The sequence below is a fragment of the Vidua chalybeata genome, chromosome 9 (assembly GCF_026979565.1).
Source record: "Vidua chalybeata isolate OUT-0048 chromosome 9, bVidCha1 merged haplotype, whole genome shotgun sequence".
Lineage (NCBI taxonomy): Eukaryota > Metazoa > Chordata > Aves > Passeriformes > Viduidae > Vidua > Vidua chalybeata.
The window spans coordinates 21718211-21741113 of NC_071538.1; the positions used below are offsets into that span (position 1 = coordinate 21718211).

At 39.7% G+C, this 22903-nt stretch overlaps 1 protein-coding gene across 3 annotated transcripts; it reads left to right on the forward strand.

Moving 5' to 3' along the window:
• Positions 1–490: 490 nt before the first annotated feature.
• LOC128792245 (very-long-chain enoyl-CoA reductase-like) lies at positions 491–22576 on the forward strand. Of its 3 annotated transcripts, none has more exons than XM_053950501.1 (13): positions 491–541; positions 9880–9930; positions 10424–10475; positions 10806–10850; positions 12150–12253; positions 14346–14461; positions 14571–14676; positions 19012–19084; positions 19176–19219; positions 20577–20634; positions 21131–21219; positions 22217–22262; positions 22361–22576. In XM_053950501.1, exons 1-13 carry the CDS (start codon positions 515–517, stop codon positions 22486–22488), a joined length of 939 nt encoding a protein of 312 aa, XP_053806476.1. In that variant the 5' UTR covers positions 491–514; the 3' UTR covers positions 22489–22576. The 3 variants fall into 3 exon arrangements, with proteins under 3 accessions (XP_053806476.1, XP_053806477.1, XP_053806475.1); XM_053950502.1 differs by having other exon boundaries at positions 22137–22262; positions 22361–22443; XM_053950500.1 differs by lacking the exon at positions 491–541 and having other exon boundaries at positions 9850–9930.
• The last annotated feature ends 327 nt before the right edge of the window (positions 22577–22903 follow it).

Here is a 22903-nt window from a genome sequence, read left to right on the forward strand (position 1 = left end):
GCAGAGTTCTGTTGTCAATCACCCCTGAAACATCAGGTAAACTAACAAAAAAAACAAAAAAAACAAAAAAAAAAAAAACAAACAAAAAAAAAAGTATGTTTTCTAGCTCATGATCAGTTGCATTTTTCAGGTTATCTCATTAAGATACTTCAGCCCTTTAAAAAGAAAAATATTTCCTGCAGTAATTCTCAAAGAAAAATAAATCACCGTTCTGAATGAAATGTCACTCCCAGCGGCCGGTGTATATTGTTCTTCTCCCGCAGTTTTTGAACACCGGGAGCTGCAGAACTTGGCGTGCGCGAGGTGCCGGCGGTCCCGCACTGCTGCGGCTGCCCGGGGCACCGCCGCCGGCTCGGCAGGCAGCGCTGCCAGCAGCCGCCCACCGGCACGGCCGGGCAGCGGCCCCGGCCCGGGCGGGGCGGGGGGTCCGGGCGCCGCCTGATTGGCCGCAGCGCGGGGCCCCGCGGAAGGTGCCGCGGGCGGCGGCGGGGGCGGCGCGGCGGGTGCCCGCAGAATGGGCGGCAGAGCCGGCTTCTTCGAGGTGGGTGCGGACGGCGCCGGGGGCGGGGGGCGGCCAAGGCGAGGCGAGCCCGGGCCAGGTCCCGCAGCATCCTGCCGCCGGTGGACGGGGCTGCCCGGGATCCCGGCGGGCTCCTTTCTCTTCCCCGTGCATCTGCATTGAAGCACCGGGGAGCCGGAGCCAGCCGCTCCCGAGTCTGCCGAGGGAAGTGACCGCCGCCGGAGCCGGGCAGAGGGACCCGGAGGAGCACGCTGCTCCCCGGAGATTTCATTGGGGCGAGGGCGTAAAAGAGACTGCCGCCCGCCCCGTCCTATCCTTCCCCGGGCATGTTCCCCTCGCCGTTCCTGATCCCCGCGTCCCCGGTGTTCCTCGGATGTGTTCCCGGAGAGCGGGGCGGGGGGAATCCCCGGGCTTCCCGGCGCGCTCTCGGCGGTCCGCGGAGGCGCCGGATCAATGGCTCTGGGCTTCTCGCGGGTCCTGCCTAGGGCAGCACCGCGGGCAGCCTGCGCTGGCTCTGGCAGTGCGTCCCAGCCCTACGGAGAGAGCGAGAGCGAGGAATGTTCTCGGCACCTTCTGTCCCCAACTTCTCGGAAAACCCCTTCGCCAGCCGCTGTGCACCTCGCGGGCAGCCGTCCCGCGCAGCTTTCCGGCCCGCTGCAGGCGTGGCCGCGGGCGGCAGCGCCCAGGGCCGGCTCGGCTCGGCGGCAGGGAGCCGGCGGTGGAGTTGGTGCCCTGGCCCAGAGGACGGCTCCCGGCGCGGCACCCACTGCCCGGCGGATACGGGCGAGGGGCCTCTGCTAGCACGGAGCGCTCGATCTTGAGTGGGGAATGAAAAACAGCCGGGCGGAGTTTAGTACATCAGCTCCTTGTGCTTACAGAAAGCGCAGAGTAATGTGCACCTGGAGAGCTTCAAGGGTAACATCACATATAAACAGCCACACAGACTCTTTGCTAGAATTAGTTAGGCTGGCTAATACAAAAAATCTAAAGAGAGGCTTGTATTACAAAAACAGGTCTGTACAAGCTAAATGACAGCAATCCTGAATGTGTTTCTGCAGGCTTATACTTGGGTTTCTCAATAAAAACTTACCTAAAAATTGCACATGGAGAGGAATGTTCTTCCTCCCGTGCAAATTACAAAGCAGTTGTTATAACACAAATAGAATCCAAAGTCATCTGAAAATCATCTACTCATTTAGTAACTCACCGTGACCTAGAAGTTCAGGTTTTACTTTTCAAAGATACATAAATGATCCAGACATCACAATTCAACAAAATAAACTGCCTATAGCTCTTTTGAGTGTGAGGTAGGCACCTGCACTGTGCTTTTTCCTGAGCAGTGCTGACTTCTGAGGATTGTTTTAGGAAAAACAACCAAGCTTTTACTGCCTCATGGATTTCTACCAGTGAGGTAGAACTCAAACTGTTGTGAGATGCAAATGCAGGAGCAAGCACATGTGTAATACCCTCCTGATTGCCTTTAGTCACTTTGGGTTTGCTCTTCTGCCTCAGACTTATTTGAACTCCTCAAGAGCACTAGTTACTAGAAGACCTCAAAAACACAGACATCATTATTGTTACCTGATTTTGCAGATAGGGAAACACACAAAAGTTGAATGACCTGCTCAGTCTCCTAGGCAGGACAATAGCAGGAGATCCAGGTCTTTTGAGTCCTAAGTCAAGATCCCATGTTTAAGCAACACTAAAGCAAACTCAGCATAATTCATTAATTTACTTGTCAGCCTTGTATGTCTTAGTCCTTTTCTTTTTATAGCAGATAATGGGTGGAAACAGATTTGCCCAGCTCATCCAGTGTGTGAGCTGTCTCAGGGGTAGGATGTGGACAAAGACTGCCTAAGTAGCACTGCAGTTCCCATTGCTTTCTGCACTGTTCTCCCTGATTTGTTTTCTGTTACAAATCCATTGACTTTAAATCCTGAATTGGATTTCCCAACCACTCATTCAAAGCTGAGCTATGTAAAGAGAGAAGGCGAGTGTCCCACTTCTCTCAGTAGTTCCTGGGGAGGGCAGGCAGAATCCCTGCTGTTGTTATAAACTTAAGCATTCCTTCTTTGAGGAACTGTATAAATTTGTACTTTCCCCTACACATTTATAAACCATTTACCCTTCTTCTGTGGTGCTTCCTGATAAGAATCACAAATCACTTCACAATCACCAAACTGTCATGTTTACTTCAGATGTTGGTTTGTTTCTACTTTCACATCATTTTTTTTATCACTAGTAGTTTAGAAGCTTCTCAAGGACAACTATAAATAAATATGCATATACTTGAAAATACTGCACCTGATAATTTGAGGAGATTTATGACAGATAATTTGAGAGATGTATGACAGAGACTTGTATCTAGATTAATGTTCTTTAGGAGTGCTCAATTCTCCAAGTTGCATAGAGAACAACTCTTCTGACCTATTTGAGGTCTGTTTCAGAGCTCATGATACTGTTTATCCTAACAGTGCCTCTTTTCCTCTTTTCCATACAAGGGATGCCTATGTGACATGCTCAGATGTAAATATCTCCAGTTGAGCTCTGAAGTTAGACTAATGAATTGTACCATTTCTTCTACTTGACAGGTTTAGATCTTCAAAAGCATTTAATATAAAGAAAATAGTATGGTATGCTGACTTCCTAGAGGAAAGATCCTTGAACAAATATATTCATACTATAGAAAATTAGTGTCACAAGAGCCACAGTTGTACTTTGGCTTCCTTAATTAGTTTGGATGGTAAATGCCTTTTGTGAGCAGTGATACCCAAAAATGTTTTGCAATCTTCACTCCCTGATGATAGATTGAACTGACATGTGCAGTACAGTCTAAAAGCAATAATGTACTGACCCCCCTTGTTGGCATTTAAAGTTCCCTCCCTCTTCTGTCTGTGATGAAAACCCTCTGGATGTAAGGGGGGTGGTGACTGCTGTCTGGCTGGCATGGCTGAGATGTCACAGCTCCTGTTACAAAGGCTTCTCCCTCTCAGAACTATGCTGTCTAAAGCCTCCTCAAGTAAGAGCACTGAGAGCAAGTGCTAAAAGCAGGACTGCAGAACATGTCAAGATGCTGTATCCTCCAAGAATTGCCAGAAAGACAAGGCCACATACGAGATATTTGAGCAGTCATTTAAAGGGACAACTGATTTCCCTGCTGTTTGAAGACATCTCCTCTGTTTTCACAAGTTACACTAAAGATTATTATCATAGAAAGAGATGACATGGCAAATGTTATCCCTTACTCTTCTGTCACCACTTTTCCCCACACTTACCAACAACTTCAACATTGAGTTGTACTGCTTTACTTAGAAGACAGCAATTTGTCTTTTTTCTCTGTGAAGCTTGAGAGAGAAACTTAATTTTGTATAGGAGAAGATGATAGTAAAATGTTCATTGGCAGGAAGTACATGGAGCTACTCAGAATTTGAAGGTTACATTTGAAATTAAAAGTCTTATATTAGGAAAAAACATGGGCTTCTTTGAAGTATATTTTTAAAAAACCCACCAGTTTTGTAAGTTCACCTGTTTGTATAAACTCTCTGAAATTCCCAGGGTTTCCAGTCTTCCTGTGCTATCAAAAGACAGCAGACCCATCCTTGATGCTGCAAGGTAAAAAACAAAGAAAAAAAACCTCTTCAATTTCTTCAATTCCATGTCAAAAGCATAGACTGTATATACATTTTGACATTCCTACAGCATATTATGCACAAAGAGTAGTAATGAAGCTAGAACTACTGAAGTTTGATAATGCAAATCACAGTGCTGATACAAAGATATGATTGTGATTTCACAAAAAATTTGTATAACTCTTCTACCTGAATATTGCCATTGTAGAAAATAACCATAAACCAAAGCCCCAAGGCAGTGAATATTCTCTTGCACAAGGAAAAGGCTATGCAGTGGTGCTGGAAAACGCGGATGTCTACTTAGCGTTGAGTCAAAGCTGGCTCAGGTTCTCAGATGGAGGCACTCCAATGTGCTTCATAGTGACAGTGATACTCAGTGAATGATGTGACTTTTCAGTATGCCTGGGAAATTGGCAACATGCAGCTCTGTGTTAGCCAGCCTAAGTAAATATGCACCGAGTTTATTAACTGGTGGAGGTTCCTTTTCAAAGATCTCAGAGTAGTAAAAGCTGAAAAGTTTTCATAGATTTTCAAGAGCCAGAATTCACTGTGAAGGCCTTAACGACTTTTCCTTTCTTGAAAAATAAATCAGCCTCCCACCTGAATAGACCTTCCTTTTCCTTCCTGACTGTTCTTATGCTGACTCATTTTATCTCTACCAATTATATAAATGAATCCATGTCTTTCTGAAGGGTGAGCATTTGTAGCTTTTCCTGTTATCATACTTAGGCCCAGGTCTACAATTCAGCTTGGGTTTTGCAATATGTTTGGGTTAGGCACCCAGCTCTGAGGTCAGATAGGACAATTTGGTCAGGGTATCCAAGTTTACTTCAACTCTTATCTCTTTACTGTGTGGTATCCCAAAAGGCATCTGCTATAGAGAAATACTGAACAGAATTACAATGGAAGGGAGCAGTGATAAAAGGAGCCCAGAGAGACAGAAATTCAGGCTTTCTCTTTGGTGGGAGACAATTCTTTTCACTGAATTCCTCTCCTGGCTGTACTTTTTGGTCTGCCTGTGGGAGAAATGGGGAATGGCAAAAGACATTCCAAAGCAATTTTCCCACTTCCTGGCAGTGTGTCTAACTATTACATGTAAGGCATGAAGAACTTTATCATCTCCTTTGCTGACAGTTTAGTTTAATCCAGAAAGAATCTAAATGCTGTGCATTGTGCTGACCTTGGGATAAAGATGCTTACTGGATCAATATCCTTGGGGATTTAGATGAGAGCATGTCTAACTAGCAAATCAGAGACAGGTGGAAGAAATAAAAATGCAGTATGAGTGTCAGCACAGGTCAAACCCTGGTGCTCACTGGCTTGCAGAAGAGCAGAACTTAGGAAGCTGAGGAGTAAATACCTAGAGTATCTCTTGTGAACCTGTAAATGTTAGACATATAAATTCTACAAAAGTGAAAATTCATTTTAGAAAACCCTTTGAATATGGGCATCACTGTATGTTTTTATACACAGTGAAATAATGCAATAAGATTCTAGTCTCATGAAATATGAGCCATTGCTTCAGAGGTAAGGATTTGTTTAGCTGGACTACTAAAGAATAGAGTATAATAGAGAATAAGGTTCAGCACTCCACAGGTAAGATGATGAAATTTTGCTTTGTGAACATTTGCCTTGGTTCTGGTTTGGGAATTCCTCCCATAGCATGTGGCTAAGCTGTGAGTCTCCCTGCCTCAGGTTTAAAAGGCAAATGGATAAACTAGTTGAAGAAAGAAATCCATGAAAAATTATTAAATACATAGGCAGCACTTCTGGTGCAGGAGAATCAAAATCACTGTGTCTGTCTCTTCCCTTTCCCTCAGTCACTACAGTCTTGCCCTGTTTTATTACTTTTTCTGAGTCACCTGCTGCTGGCTGTTTCAGAAACCAATTCTAGATGGATCCTTAGACTCATCCTCTGCAACAGTTTGTACATTTGGGTGCAAGAGAAGCTTCAGACTGAGAGTCAATTGTAAAGCAGTAGCACAAACAGAATTTTCAGTCTAAGTACACTTAAAGCAATCTCCCTTTGGCTTAACTCTTGACTTGAGGAAAACTATTCTTGATATGCCCTAGGATGAGATCACACTAAGGCACGCTTGCTCCCTTCAGAAACAACAAAAGAAAAGTCAAAGGAGATAGAGAAAATGAATAATTCTGTAGGAAAAAATGCTTAGAAACATTCAGTTTGCCACAGTTTGGACTGTGGCAACCACTGTATTCATTTTTTAGAGTTAAATAAACTGATTTATGTAAGCATTGTAACAGTTCAGGGAAAATTCATTCTGCATTACTCTTTCTCAGACTGGTTGGTTCCTATACTGTGAAATAAACTTTTTTTTTAATATAAACTAAGTATTTTCTTTAAAAAATCAATACAATATATGCTTATGTCAGTGCTTATAAAGTCTCACTCAAGTTTACTCAATCTACTGATTATAAATGGTTTCAAATTAAACTTCTAAGATGCACAGACATAAATGTGTCAATATTTCCATAATAGTTATCACATTATTTTTGCAGATCTGTTGATCCTTTAGCACTTTAGCTATGGCTTTAAACTGCAGGAATTCAAGTGACTATATTTTTGTAATCCTATTACAGAGATACTGCATCTTAAAAACTTTTTTTAAACACTTTGCTCAGCTGTTTTTCCCTTATAAATACTTTTATTTTACCTTTTTATTTTCTGGATAAAAATTTAACAGCTGAATGTGCTTTTCTCTGCTTATATTGTATATTGATTATTCTTTGCCCCCAACCTGTTTGTGTTCTAAACATTAAAAATCAAGACTTTTTCTTTTACAAATAATGCTATCAATCTTTAATCCTTATGCAATTGAAGAAATTTGTCTTCTAAACATCAAAGATATATATTTGTAGTCACTTAGAAAAGAGTTTTTAACGTCTTGCACAAATCTGCCTATTGATTAAGTTCTACTCTAAGTAGTCTCAGAGAAGCTGTAGTTTAAAATGTCTTTAAAAATTCACCAAATAAATGGACTGTAAGTCTTACTGCACTAATGCAGGCCAACAGTTGGTGTCCTATTGTGCTAAATGCTTTGAAAACACAATGAAATTAAAGTTCTCTGAGCCAAACAATTTATGTTTAAAAGAGATGATACCCATCAGTAAGTGTTCCAAGAACAGATTGCCGGGTGGCTAAAAACTGTTGCCAACCAATGCATTAACTGCCTTGGTGCTGTGCCTCAAGGCTGGAAACACTGTGTTCAGTGCTAGGCTGCTTCATGGGATTGGCCAAGATGTTCAGGAACTACCATTTCTTGCTTTGGATCAGGCTTTTCTGTTCCTTGTGCAGGGAACACCTACACTGGGGGATGTTCTGATAAATCTAAGAAAGAGATGTGATAGTTAGAGGAAATGGTTACCTTGCTTTCACTCTGTTGCTGCACAATTTGCTGTGGACTGGAGTGGAATCTAAAGCTGTTCCAGCATCCATCTTTCTGAAAAGGGAAAGAATGTTTGATATTTGCTTAGATCTTGAAAGTAAATTAAATGTTTGAAGTGGGAAGAAAAAAAAAATTGAGCAATTTAGGTTGCAGGAGCCTTGTGGAAATCATGCAGTCAAACTCCTGCTCAAAGCAGATATATGCAGATCAAATGACATTGGGTCCTGTCCAGTCTAGCTTTAAATGTCTCCAAGAATGGAGATTCCATATCCTCTCTAAGCAACTTCTAATATTTGGCCTATTTCATGGTGAAAAAAATTTCTTGTGTCTGGATTTTCTCCTATTGCATCCAGACACATTCCCTGCCCCATTATCTCTGTGCACCTCCAAGAAGAGTCTGGATCCATCATCTCTATAGGCTTCCTTTAGGTATTTGCATGGACCAGTAGAAGCAAGTATGACAGTTGGGCATTTGAAAGCATTGCGCTGGAATGGAACCAAATAAGAGTGAAATCAAGCTTTATTTGTTTGTTTTCCACACTGATTCTAAAGGTTCACAGAGATTTCTCTACAGCCACTCCCATGAAAACTACAGAGCAAAAGAAAAACTCTGTAATTTTCAGTCTGGTCTTGTGCATAGCAAGAATAACCCAACTAAAATACCTTAGGTGGCAGAAAGATCTTTAAACCACTGTAATTGACCTAGAGAATATCTCTCTAATACAACCACTGGAGGCCATAGATTAGAACTGCCCCTGGGGGATTCTGATAAAAAATATATATATTTGGGTTGGGGATGGGATGGGAAGGACACTACTAAAAGTGTAGACACTGCTGCAGTCTGCAGGGCAGCCCAATGGTATTTGTTGACAAAAGAGCTTTGAGATACACCAAAGGTTTCAGTAGTTCTTGTAGCAACTTGACATCAGAAGGGACAAAAAGTGGTGTACAGCCCCCTCTCTGCCCTGTACTTGTTCTGTGCACTGCAAGTGTCAGAATGATGTATTTCAAGAATAGTCTTCTGGGAAAGGAATCCGCTTCATTTGCTTTTCCATGGAGATTTCACACAAACAGACATTAAAACTGGAAATGTGTATTATTTTAAATACAAAAAGAACAAGGGAAAACATATCCTAACAATCCATCACATACTTGTTACATATCACAAAGGAGGAACAGCACTTATGTCCCTCAATGTCCCAGTTAGAGCTTACAATGCACAGGCAGAAAATACCATGGAATTAGTGTTCCTTGTGGAGATCAGATTTGTTAGGTGTGACTGGAGCTGAAGTGCTCCATTGCTGTGCCAAAAGAAAAAGAACCCTTTGGGACAAGTGAAACTAGGAAATAAGATACTCCAACCAAATGAGCTCTTCAAAGCAACCCTCTGAGAAAGATACTGGACTGTGACTCCTATTTTTAGTGAGGAATCATATTTAAAGTCTAATGTTAATCTATTCTCTTGGTCAGTTAATACCAAACATAATTAATGCTAGATGTTTATATAAAAACCCCAACAACTGCAATGAGGTTTAGGGAGCTGCTGCAACTGGGCTTTGAAATGTCTGGGGATTTTCTTCTTGGCTCTTGATCAAAATCATAACATTTTGCCAAACTGCTATTTGATTGTGGAAATAAACTGCTCTTTCCTTTTCACAGCTGTAGCTAAACCTCTGCTTGGAATATAAAATGCTAATATGTAGTTAATAAAACAAGTGATTGAAGAGGCAAGAGTAACACTAACTATTCCTATAAAAAATGTTTAAGAGTTTGTGAAGCCCAGATATTTGGCTACATTTGTTCATTAAGTCCACCATTATGTCCACCAATATTTTCCACTCTCTTTGCAATTAAAATATTCTGGAAACAATACACAATAATCTTCAAGTTTTATGTACTCAGAATATTTGCTTTTATGCATATATATATATTTAATTTTTTTTCTTAAACTCTTTATAATGTTATGAATTAGAAAAGTATTGTTCCTCCTGTGAAACTTCTCTACCCCTTACTTGTTCCACTTGCTCTAGCATAAGAAAATAGCCAAGGTCACTTTTTTGATCAAAAACTTAGCTACTTCTGCTACTGAATATATCCAAGAAGACTATTCATTTGGCTTTTTTTTTCCAAGTTGGGTGCTTTTGGAAACTGGTGATTGAAGCTGTCTCTTGAGAACATTAAGAAGCTTTTAAACTCAATTCACAGATCAGAGAAAAATGGTGTCCCACTCTGAGAGTCACATTAATTATGAATTTGGGAATCAGCTAAGAGTTTACACGTTATTTAGCCAATAATGATTAATTATAATTTTGTGTCCTCTCAGGTGGAAATCCTTGATTGGGAGACAAAGAAACAGCTATGCTTCCTAGATAAGGTAAAACAAAAATCTGCTTAAAAGACTAGGTGACTTTTTTAGAAATTATTAACTCTTCTTAAGTAGATTTAGTGTTTATGAAGGGTATTTCATCTCCTCGTAGCCTTTCCTTGGCCACTTGCAATGATTATGCAAACTTCATACTGACTACAGTGTATTTCAAGCCTTTTCCAGAAGGAGCTTTTGGGCAAAAAGGACAACTTCAGTTGCTTCACTAAGAGGGTGCCAGTTGTGTGGTACTCAGAAGCCATCAAATTGTCACTGCTGTAGTAGTAACTCTTGATCACTGCTAGAGAAGCTGCCTCTGAAACAGGTGTCAAAAATTGTCCTGCCTTTTTCCTGTCAGTTCTTTGAATCCTTCATGCCAAGGCTAGACATCTGTAAGAAATAGTTACATTGTCTAAGTCACATTTCTATTTGGCTTAATAGTTTTACACCTAGTAGTTGTCTTTCAAAACATACAACTTATATTTACAATATTTTTGTTGCCTAGGTGGAACCAAATGCTACAATTAGAGAGATCAGATTGATGTTCCATAAGTTATGTGAGTATAACTTCTGCAGCAGCTCACATCCCATCAGAATATCCAGTACATAAATAGGAAAAAACTACATAATTTGAAACAGAATATACACATAATGCTGATAACCTGCACATGAATGTGATCACAGTGAGATTTCAGTAAAATTATTTTATCCTTTCCTTATACAGCTTTGTATTTTTTTTCTGCTGCATAATTATCACCTATATTAGTGTTGAATAAATATTTATAAAAACCTTTGAACAAAGCTCATCTTGTTGTATTGGGTTCATTACAGCAGTGGGTGATGTAAACTGAACGTTGTATATCACACAGCTCTGTATGGTCTTACAGATCCTCGGTGGTACCCAGCAAGGCAGTCAATAAAACTTGATCCAAGTAAGTACTTGTGAGGTCTGGAGTAACTAAACTGAGCAGGGCCCTGGCATGAAAGGTGCACTTAAGGGTATTGGCACTTGAGAATCTGTTTCCAGCTATGTTAGGTAGCACTGTGAAGACTGAGGAGAATGCAGAACTAATACAATTCTTTGGAAGGAAACACAGTTACACCCTGGTGCCTGGTAATTAACTCTGGAGCTTGCACCTTGTTCCAATGCACTTTGTAACTACTGAGCACTGTTGCTTTTCAGAGAGGCAGCACAGGATCTAGATATTCACTGCCCTTAGCTGCAGTCAAATGATCTCCATGATGATACTCAGCTGGGAGTACAAAAAAGGGCTGGGAGTTTGAGCTATCAATTCACATAATCCTGTTCTCAGGCAGGAATTACAGTTCTTTTGAGGGAAGCTAATGCAGAACACATTGCTGTGGACGTAGCAATTGCTGACAAAGCTGATGACAGCTGTCTGACTTCATTAATACATTTGTAGGTATTGCTACTAGAAGCCTCTTACGTGGCCTGAGTCCACAAAATGAAGTCTAATTGCCAAACTGTGTTAATTCATTGTAGCTAAAATATAACACTGTCTTCCTTTGCTTTCATTAAGGATAAGTTTATTTAAACAATCCCTTAAAAGTATGCTGGTGAAGATTTGCTTATTGTGTAAAATCTATCCATGGAAAATAGATGTATGATTATTTGTTTCCTTCTTTGAAGGTCTCCCTTGTCAGATTCCTCTATGAATTTATATAGTGAGACTTGCCATGAGAAAATGCTGGCCTTCTGGAGATTCCTCCAAGTCTAGGCATTAAAAGCTCAAGTACAGTGGAATCACCTTCTAGCTGGTTGTTTGGGAAAAGAAAGGCAATGAAAATTTCTATAGGAGAGTTTTCCAAACACAGCTTATCCTATCTTCTGTCTGTCTGATGATGAGCAATGAGAAAAGCAGAAGAGAGAGAGAGGTGCAGCTGACTGGGAGGTCAGTGAACTGTGATAAAGGGCATTGCCCCATCAACAAATTCTGCTGTTGGCAGTGATGAAGAAAGTCTACTAGACTAGGCAGGCACATAGGATTGAGATTCTCTTAACTGTTTTGGTGTGAATAGAGGATCCAGGCTTATATGTGATTACATGGATAAATAAAAACTAAGTATAAATATTCTTGGTCTGTTTAATGAGATTCCAATAAAGCCACATCACATCAAGGAGTCTCATAGATAAAGCACCATATAAAGCTAGTATGCTTCCAAAGTGGACTTGAATGTCACTAAGATGTAATTACTTCTTTCCTTCTCAGAAGGAAAGTCCTTGAGGGATGAAGAAATCCTGCAGCACCTCCCTGTTGGCACAACTGCTACCTTATACTTTAAAGATTTAGGGCCACAGATAGGATGGACTACGGTGAGCTCTGCTTCAAGTCTGAGCCATTTTAATGGCTAGTTTTCTACAGTTAATCCTTACATCACTTTTTGTTTCTCTCCAATATTTCTGCATGATGTCTGCTCTGATAGTGGATGCAGGCAATGAATCCTCATTGCTTCAGTTCATTTAATCAGGGAAAGCAGTAACAGATTGAATGCCTATTTAGTTCCCTGGGAGAGCAGCAGTGGAAAACCTGCTGTAAGGTAGGTTGGCTCTACAGAACTAAAATGCAGGTTGTCAAATGGATGTCTACTGCAAAATCATTAGGAACTAGGTATGTAAATGCCTTTGGCAATCTGCTCCACAGGACCTGTGTAACTCCTGACAAAATTAGGATTATACTCCAATGAGTTTGTCCTGCAAAGAGGCATGGGAGCAGCTTCACATGTCAGTACTTGAAGTGACTTCAGCAAGAAAATGCATAAAATTATGATTACTTGCTGTCTGCCTGTGACTGTGTCTCAGGATACCAGTGACAGGCTAATGACAGCTAATAATTTCTGCAATATTAGCAGCCATCCACAAAGACCCTGCATATTTACTGTCTTAGCTCAAATGCAAATTATATCACAACTCACTTGGCAGGCAACACAGCACTGCTGTTTATGCAGTGAGGTGACCAATGACCCTTCCAGCACTCTAGAAGGTCCTTGCTGCACAGTATTACACTAGTTCCAATAAACAGCCAATGTCAAGGGAAAAGTACCTTGTAATTTAAAGGCATATTTACCACTTATTAACTATGAGACATTAATAAAACCTTGTGTTGATTACAAATAGCAAAGACAATGTTAATAGGAGGTAAAATTAAAAAAGTCAAATATGTTTTGCAAGACTAAGTCTTCAAATCTTTACTTTGGATGCAATGCTGATAAATCAAGCAGCTATTACTCAATCCAAAAAAAACAGGAAGACAGACAAAAACTTCTAATGGCAGTGACACATGTGCATTAATATCCACCAAAATCCACAGGGCAGAGTGACACCAGGCTTCTGCTATTTCATAATCTTTAACTCTCCTTGCCCTTCAAGCTACTTCATTCAAATACAAACCAACAAATACTTCATTTTGACTTGATTTTATATTATCAAATAAAAAAGATGAGCTTCTCATCTGCAACCAAACCTGATCTTCACCAGAGAAAATGCTGATTGTAACAGAAGTCAATAACCCAACTTTTCTGAGTATCAAAACAACTCTAAACACACTAGAGAACTGGGATTGTTTGGGTTTCTTTTTTTGTTTGCATTCTTTAGTTGCTGGGTTTTTGTTTGCTTGTTTGTGAGAGAAGTACAGTCAATTTCCCTTCTTTCTCTGTAAGTGAGGTATGGGCCTACCTTCCTCGCTTATAGATGGGTGGAAAATTCAGCTGTTCGTATTTGGTCCAAAGTTCAATTTAAAGTGATATTCCTAAGAAATACACACTTAGCTGAAATGAAATCAAGTTAGAGAATAGCTTCTCTGGTTTCCTCTTTTTTTTTTTTTTTTTTTTTTTTCTTCTTTCCTTTTATTTTCCTTCTAGTATTCCAATTAAAGCTTGTTTGAACATAGAATGAAATTACTGTTTCCCAGGACAACTGCTGTGCTAACTGTTCACACAGATGGGGTCACTGTGAATACTTACAAGCTGTGTTTCCAGTTTAAACAAAATTCAATCAGTAGAAGCAGAACTCCTATTTCTCAAGACAAATTCTTCACCAAATTTCATTTTAAACCAAAATAAAGCAACAGCTTTTGAGTGCAAGAGAAGGGTGAGAGCTGCATAAATGTAACATGCATGCATATTTGTCATGATCTCTGGGCTGCCATTATTATCTTTTCATACCCATACTGTGTCTGCTTCACTGGCAATGGCTGTTTGAATGCATCTGAAGCAAATAATTGCAAAATATTTATGTGCATGGCTACCAGTTTCACAGCCCAAGCCCAAACCTTCTACTCCCTCCCTGCCTCTCTTAATGCCATCCTGGATGTGTGGAGGTGTTTATCCCACTGCATTAGTTATCACAAAGAGACCAAAGCAAAACCATCATCTAATCAGCTGTCTAATTGTTTTCTCTCTTTTTGCAGGTATTTTTGATAGAATATACAGGTCCATTGTTCATCTATTTTGTGTTTTATTTCCGCATGACTTTTGTCTATGGACTGGATGAGAGGTTTACATCAAGTCCGCACCCAGTAGTTAAGTAAGTCTGTCTGCAGGCTTGAGCAGTATTTCTTGTAGTCCTATTCCAAATGTCTTGACACACATGGGTTTTTAAGCACTCTTAAATGCTTTTGTCTTGCTGTTTCTAGCTTGGCATGTATCTGCCATTCTTTCCACTACATCAAAAGGTTGATTGAAACCATGTTTGTTCATCGATTCTCCCGTGGGACTATGCCACTGAGGAATATTGTGAAGGTAAATTGTGCCAGAATCTATCCACAGCTGCCCTTACAAATCCAGCCTACACTCTGCCTCTGCACCACAAACGTTTTTGTGTGGCTTTTGTAGCAATGCACAGCAAATCTCACCCATAAAGCTGCCCCAAGTTCTTTCAGAAGATTTTTTTATGTCACTATTGTATAACCCACATGCCATCATACTGTTACTAATATTCTAGAAGTCTCATTACTTTTTAGAATTTTAAACCTTCAGCAAACCCTTCCTTTTCACTCAGCTAGATCCTTAGGTATGAATGTCTTAGTAACAAGTTAACTTTAAAGGTAGTACAGGCAGGCACCATGGTAGGAAAGCTGCTTTTGTAGAAAAAAAATCTTTTTGGAGTAGTCATTTTATATCTGCTTTGCCCCCCCCCCAAAAAAAAAGAGTTAAGGAACTCTTAATTTACCTTTGATCCAGTGCAAAGCAGCTCAGTTGTTCTGCATTTTCTTCTCTACAAGAGCATTCCCTGATGTCACCAGTGCTGCTGTGGCACAGGGCAGCTCTTGGGGTGCAGACTCTATTCCCTGGGTGTCTGAGAAGTAGTGCAGTGACTGCATAGTTATGCATAAGCTGTAATTATTTTACAATTGTTTGCAACAGAGAATACACTAGTAGTCAAAAGTACAACTTATTCTAAGAAAGACAAGAGATTAACAACTGGAAAAGCATTTAGGAATTTTAACATTTGGGATTTAGGCAGTTCCTTGTAATTTGCACTATGGCAGTGATACTTGTAGCAGCTGAAGCTCTACCTTGTGGCTAACTCCTTACAGCTGTCAGTGGCTCTGGTCCTTCAGGTGATAGCTTTCAGGAAAGGAGGGTCTGTAGTGGAGCAGTTGCCCTTCAAAAGAATCCTCCCTAGAAATTTATTGTGCTTCCTGCAGCAAGAGTTGTTAAAAGGTTCGCAGATCTCATTCTTGACACAACAGGGCTTGTAGATCTTTTGTTCTTGACACAACAGTAGCTAATGCATGCTAAACAGCAGATAAATGAGCAACTTTACCTTGAAAAAATAATCAGTGTGGTAATTGTTTTTCTCACTGTCATCTCTGACAACGACTTGTTCCTTTCAGACCATACAAATGGTTGTTGCTAAAATTGACATTTGTACCAGTCATTCTGATCTCTCCCCCTTTTCCATCTTCTCAGGTTGGTGGCCCTTGCCTTCATCTCTAAAGTTGCTCACAGTTCTTATTCTACCTGTTTAGCAATGCTTGAGTTTGATTTGCTTTTATAATTTCATTTGCCTTAGTGCTGTTACTCCAAAATTGCGCCAGTGTGAGAAACATCACATCTTTTTTCCATTTTTCCATCACATAAAAGTGGTAGACAAAGCTTCTTACTTTCAGGGTTTGATCACATACACAGCAGATAGAGAGAGGTTATTTCCTAAGTGCAGTGAAATGCTGTGTGTCCAGGAGAGACTTCAGTCTCAATAAGCAGAAATCTGAGATGGGAATTGATGAGAGATGTGATTTTTATTCCTTTTGCCCAAATGGAACTAGGAATAAATTATGCCCTACAATGCAGCAGCTTTACCATAAGCAGAGCATCTAACATAGTATAATTTTTTCTAAGACATGATTTTTCTAGGCATTGGAAAAGTAGAACACCTGATTTATCTGGACCCAGTAAACAACTCCTTAGGGTGAATAAAATATGGATTGATACAAAAATTGTGTGGTGATAAAGGAACTAATTGAAAGAAAGATAATTATGGCTGCGCCAAAAAAGGATCAGTCAGACCTTTAATAATAGGGAAGTACCAGAAGAATTCCTCAGAGATTAGTCTCATGATTGGTCTTACATGGTCTTTCTTTACCCATGAACATTTTTGTGAGTAAAAAGAAGGGATATCATCACTTTGTAGAGAAACATCTGGAGGAAAGAGAACATTAGATCTAAATAAATACTATTTAAACCAGAAGACAAGAAGACAAACAGAAGGGTACATGCTGGACATGAATAAACATAGGCAGGATATCAAGAACTATGGATTGTCAATTGCAGTAGAGAAGACAAAAGTCCTAACCTAAGTTTGGAAACTTAGGAATAATTTACTTATGGGATCCCTGCAATATCTGAACTTGATCCACAGCTTTATTATTCAGGATTCACAGAAACTCTTTCTTTTTTCCAAGTGAGTTTATGAAGTCTGTATGGTCCTATTTGAAGCTCACTGGAGGTTTTTGTATGAGGAATAAGGATTCAAGTGGCAGCTGGACATTTACAAGTATTACTGTAAAGGTCCTTAGCAGTGGTAGACCCCACTCATTTTGAAGTTTCTTTTCTTATAACTGAGGAATACTCTTGCAGTAAATCATGTTCTTTGGCTGAATAGCACTTGTTCAGTTCAATTAGAACATGTATTGTTGGGAACTGAGCCATGATAATTTATTTATTTAATTTTACTTCACTGAAATCCATTGCCATATGTTCCATCCTCTGCCAAGCCTTGAAGCTAGGAGAAGGTTTTTCTGAAGATGCCATTCCAAGATTACAAGAAACTGTTTCCACCTAAATTTGTATAGCAGTCAGTAAATTGAAAGTGCCTGTTAGTTTATGGATAGGACATTACCTATACTGCCCCTCACTGGTTCTGCTGCATTTCCTGGGGGAAAATGAAGTCATCACAGGGAAGCTATTTTTTTTTTTTTGCTCATTCATCCCACTTGATTTGTAATTACTGGTTAATAATTTGCTTTTTCTCATCAGTTATCTCTTACACAATCTCAGAGCAAGGACATACTACGTGCTTGTATTACAGCACACCTCAAAGGGCATCCATTTTGTCTGAGGTCTCTGGGCACTGCAGTGGCTCCATTAACCCTGAGAAGAAAGTGGAAATGCAACTGAACGTTTGATACAGCTGTTTGCAGCAGATGAGGGGCCACCAGCATTGTCAGAAAAATGCACCATCAGACACTGCAGTCAGCTAGTGCAGGTTGGACACGCTGAGGTAATCACTTTTCCAGGGTAGCATTGCTAGAAATGCAGTTCTGGTATATACAGGAAGAAAAGACTGCAAAATTCAAAGCAAAAAAAAAAAAAAAAATTAAATCAGGCAAGACAGCCTTGGATGGGATTTTTGCCTGCATGAGCAGGGAAGGAAGTGGTGAAGGAGAAAGCAGAAACGCCTAGGAATGCCTAAGGTACAGGAACCTATTTGGAAGGCCAAGAAAAAGAAAGAGGACCAGAAAGAATAGATGACCTTTACGAGAAAGGGGATCAGAGTTTTGCTCAAAATTGAAAATAGGATGCAAAGAAAGATAAGGTAAAGAAAAGAACAGAAGAAGTGGTGAAAGAAAGATAAAGAGCTCAGCTGTGGTCTTGCTGAAATCCAGGTGATAAATAATCATACCCTAATACATCAAAAACTGAGGCACTAGCTTAGGTAAAGAAGACTAAACTGAGGCAAATGTATGAATTGTTGAGGGTTAATGTCTGTTTGCAAGAGAATGGCACCTAGAAGTTAGAGCACAGAGCAAGGGAAGGGTCCAAGAAAGGGCCTCCTTCCCACCTCCATATATATATATATATATGGAGGAAGACAATAAAATGTCACCAAGACCCCAAAGCAGCAATGACTGTCAAAAAAAAAAATCCACAGGAGGCATGGCCAAGGAGGCCAAATAAGAAGTAAAGATTGTCATTGTAAGTTATTTTTTCATGGATGAAGCCTATGAACAAGCACTGAGATTGGTCAGGAATGTGTCAGTACAGCCATTAGTGACAGCTGTGTTATCAGAGTTTAGGGAGTGGAAACTGCATCGCAGAAACACACAGACAGCATCAAAAGGGACAAACTAGAGAAATCACAGTGAAAGTGTAAAGGAAAGCATCAGGCAAAAATTAAAGCATGGGGAAGAAATAAACTGATGGGGTGAAGAAGAGGACAGGAGATTGGGCAGTGCAAAATAATAAACAGAGAAGAGAGGACAGTGCCCAAATCTGGTCTTACAGTCTGAGGGGTAAGCAAAACAAGTTTCTCTTTAACATACAGTCTGCATGCTCTTCAACTTTGCCCAATGGCTTGCCAGACAAGACAATTTTGTTTTCAGTCATATGATCAAACTGTTTATAAACTTAACAGGTCCGAGATATTTTAGAGGAAATCTTAACTCTATTAGTACTATTTCCTTTATTATTTCCTGTTACCTGCTCCCATCTGCCACACTTAGTACTGCCATTTCTTGTTGTACTATCAGCAAGCTGAAGGATTGTCCCAATCCATTGTTATCAACAGTCCTTGCAGTGAATGTTGGCCTAAAAAGACTATATTAAAACAAAGAAAAAATACTTATTTTTCAGAACTGCTTATATTACTGGGGATTTGCAGCTTGGCTTGCATATTACATCAATCATCCTCTTTACACTCCTCCTTGTAAGTAGCAAAACAACCCTCAATGATTTAAGTATTTATGTATGTACTTTGTGCACTAGTATTAATGACATGCAAACTCTTTTTTTAATAGCTTATGGGAAAAAACAGATAAATTTTGCTGTGATCATGTTTCTGGTAGGTTTCTTGCTTTTTCTATAAAATGCCAAAATATCTTGCCTTATTTCTTCTGTCATATAAGTGGAGGAGTGAGTAGGATAAACAGATACTTAGGACTAGGACATTTGGGATGTACTACTAAAGCTGACCACTTGCATGCAAAACAGATAAATCCATCAGTTTTTAATGTGATTTTAATGTGATACACAAAGGAATATTTTGATTCAGTGTCCATTCCAAGACTAGGATATTTATCTGCTGGGATGATCTCTCATAATCTTTAGAAGTTTGTGACCCTGTGTTTAAAAGCCAGTTAGTTTGTTTTGTGAACTGTTTATTGAGTGTTAAGAATCATAACGGATCATAAATCTCAGAGAACTGGCCAACTAATAGAGTATGTTGCTGATAATTTCCAGTCATAAAGTTTCATTTTGCTGAGCTTCAAAATGTGTTTACAGCTTTCTCTATGATTCAAAATTGTTCAGTCACTGTTCATTCTCACAATTCCTAGGAACACTTCATACATGCAAAAGCAAAGTCAGTGTAGCCAATAAAGATGTACTTCTATAAAAAGACTTTTCTATGTATGTGCAACTTGTTTAGAACATCAGCTGCTCACTTGCTTTGACAAATTAATCATCAGTGACTGCAGGATCCCAAAGCAGCTTCTCAGGATGAAAATTCTTTGAGGTCATAATCTATTCACATTTTATCAAGAAACTCCATAACTAAAAGCACAGAGCTGGGAATAAAACTCAGAGGGTCTGACCACTAGTCATTTGCTAATAGTTATGCATTGCAGACACTGGAGACTGTCCATAATCATATAAATGGGTCATTTCAATACACTCTCTTCATAATTGATTGGAGAAGCATTCTTTAAATCCAGTGAAGGAAGTTGGGTCAATTAATTTCATGACTCATATCAATTATACTGTAGAGAAGAAAACTTAGAGACCAAACTATATCTTCCTTGGTTTTGAGAAACCAAGACTATGCAAATAATTTTGGGATGTTTTTAAAGGCATAAGAATGATCAAAAAATAAAGCAAGTATCCCCCAAGTTCACTTCTATCCTCTGTGGTTTATTTAAATTTCAAGGGGATTATGTAAGTAATAAATTTGATATTTTGGACATGGAATCCACAGTTTCTGAAAAATATCATAAATATATAACAGAATATTATATGGACTCATATTTGAATGGAGATGTTTCATCCTTCTGTCAGTAGTCTTAGTTACGGGTATTTATTATGTTTATAATAGATTATTTTCCTTTTCTTAAATATTTTAAAGAACCTCAGGAAATAACAAAAGGAAGAAAAACAAATAGAAGGGAAGAACATTTTTAACTCTGTCATACTTTTTCTTGCAGCTGTGTGAAGCTGGAAATTTTTCCATTCATGTTGCACTCAGTGACCTCTGGAGAAATGGTAAAAACTGCATCATCATTTTTCAGTTTTGTGCAGCCATTCAGTACTTCCTTCAGTTACTCTGCTTCAGGAATGACCTGATCCTGGGGGGTGTTGATACCCCCCCTGACTAATGTGGGAGCATAGGTTGCTCAGCATTGTAAAGATTGGATTCTAAGGGAAATCAGACAGTGCAAGGACTCTGACATCAGACTGTTGAACAGCACTTCTTATCTTACTGTAATCTTTATTCTTTTGGTCTGGGTTGTGTTGGGAGCAGTTATATTGGTTATACTGCCAGTGCAAAAAGAAAGAAGCTATGTTCTGGTGAGCAAGGGAAAGTTCCCTCACAGGTATCCCATTCCTCTTGTGAGTCCAGAGGACATCCTGTCTTCCCACATCCTGTTTGTCCCTCTGACAGTCATGAGACACAGAAGTAGGCAGAGCTGGGTTGTCTTTACAGGAAACAATATATTTAGGAGTGTGAATATTTTGTGATTTGTTTTCTAATCTATAGGATCCAAAACCTGTAAGATCCCATATCCAACAAAGAATCCTTTCACATGGCTGTTTTTCTTTGTATCTTGCCCTAACTATACATATGAGGTATGTATTTTCAAACAAGATGTTCAGATTTTAGTTTCGCTGAATATATTTTTGTTTCTTTTAGAATGTTTTACATGGAAGAAACCTCTGGAACCGTTCAGCTCAGTACATTTCCCCTCCTTCCCTAAACCCCATGAAATCAGGTTGTGGACAAGCAGACACGAATTTGTCTGCTCTTCCTCCCCTCCCTTGGGTCAGTACTGATGTGACTGACCTTACACAGGCAGCCCTGACCCTGGGCCAGTGCTTCTGTGTGGCTGCTAGACAAGACATATACTGTAAAGCAGGGCAAATCAGCCAGGAGCAGGGAGATTGTCACTGAGCATGTGTTGCAATGAGGGGATGGGGGTGTCTGGTGGATTTATAATGTAAGAGCCTAGAAATATCTCTGCATGCAGGAAGATAGTGGTCAGACAAATAAAAGATACTGTGGTAGAGAAAATGAGCCAAAGTCTTCTTCCCCATTTTAAGTTATGCAATCACTTGTGTAGGTGGTGACTGCTTTAGAAACTTTCATCAGTTTATAATTTCATATTCCTTAATCAGGAGCTAAACTCCTGAGTTCAAAAGCAGATAAAGTCAGTGCAACTCAGTGTAACATTCATTCTTGCACAGAAGGACAGTGTCAGGTTTGAAATTCAGTGGAGATCAACAGATGTTAAGGAGAACAGCATTGGGCCTTGGACTATAGAAAGTTACCATTGCTAACAGTGATGAAGGTCTGATGAATACAAATTAGGCAGAGAAACAGGAAGGACACTGTTTGAATGCTTAAAAGTTTGTCATTGTAATAGCTCTGGAAGCAAATATGAAGGTTTTGTTTGTCATAATAAGGCACTGTTCACCTTTTTGACTAAAGGTCGTTAACAGTAGAAACTGATCTGGCTGACCTTGATTTTTTTATTTACCTATACTAGGACAAGGTTATTTTGATCAATAGAGAGATAAATGCAAATGCTGTCACCAGAAATATTTTAAATTTCCTTGGCCAAAACAGGTGGGGACCTGGATCAGTTTCACTATCATGACTCAGTGTGTTCCAGGTGAGTAATGTTTTGGTACTTCAACCTGAAGTGATGTCAGCAGCAAGAGCATGTTTTTAATGTGATAATGAAATGTATCTTTTCCTTCTTCATTCCAGTGGGACTGTTCACCTTGCTTTGCTTCATTCAGATGACAGTCTGGGCAAAGGATAAACACTGCACCTACCTACGAGAATTCAAGGATTATCCGAGTCATAGAATGCCAATTATTCCCTTTTTGTTGTAAGAAAAGAAGGCTCAATTTGAATATTGCACAGAACTTCAAGAAGAAAAACCTCATAAATGTCCTGCCAAATAAATGAATTAATTAAAAGGATTTTGGTGCATGTTGAATCTCCACTGCTAAGGGAAATTGTATGCACTTGAAAGCTATACTTCCTTACATTCAAGAATTCTCAACTCAGAAGCACCTTAAAAGATAAGGCTTCGTTGCACAGCTGCAAAAAGAAAAAATCCCTGCAGTTCACTGTAACCTGACTTAGATTTTTCTGTACTAGTCTGTTTAGATTGATGGATCAGAGACCCTGAGAAGTCTGTGCTGAAAAGCAGCTCCAAATTTAGCAGTGGCATTCTGCAAGACAGAAGTACACTGGACCGAGGACACACCAGCTAACTACCAGAGCTCAGTTCAGCCAGCCCGG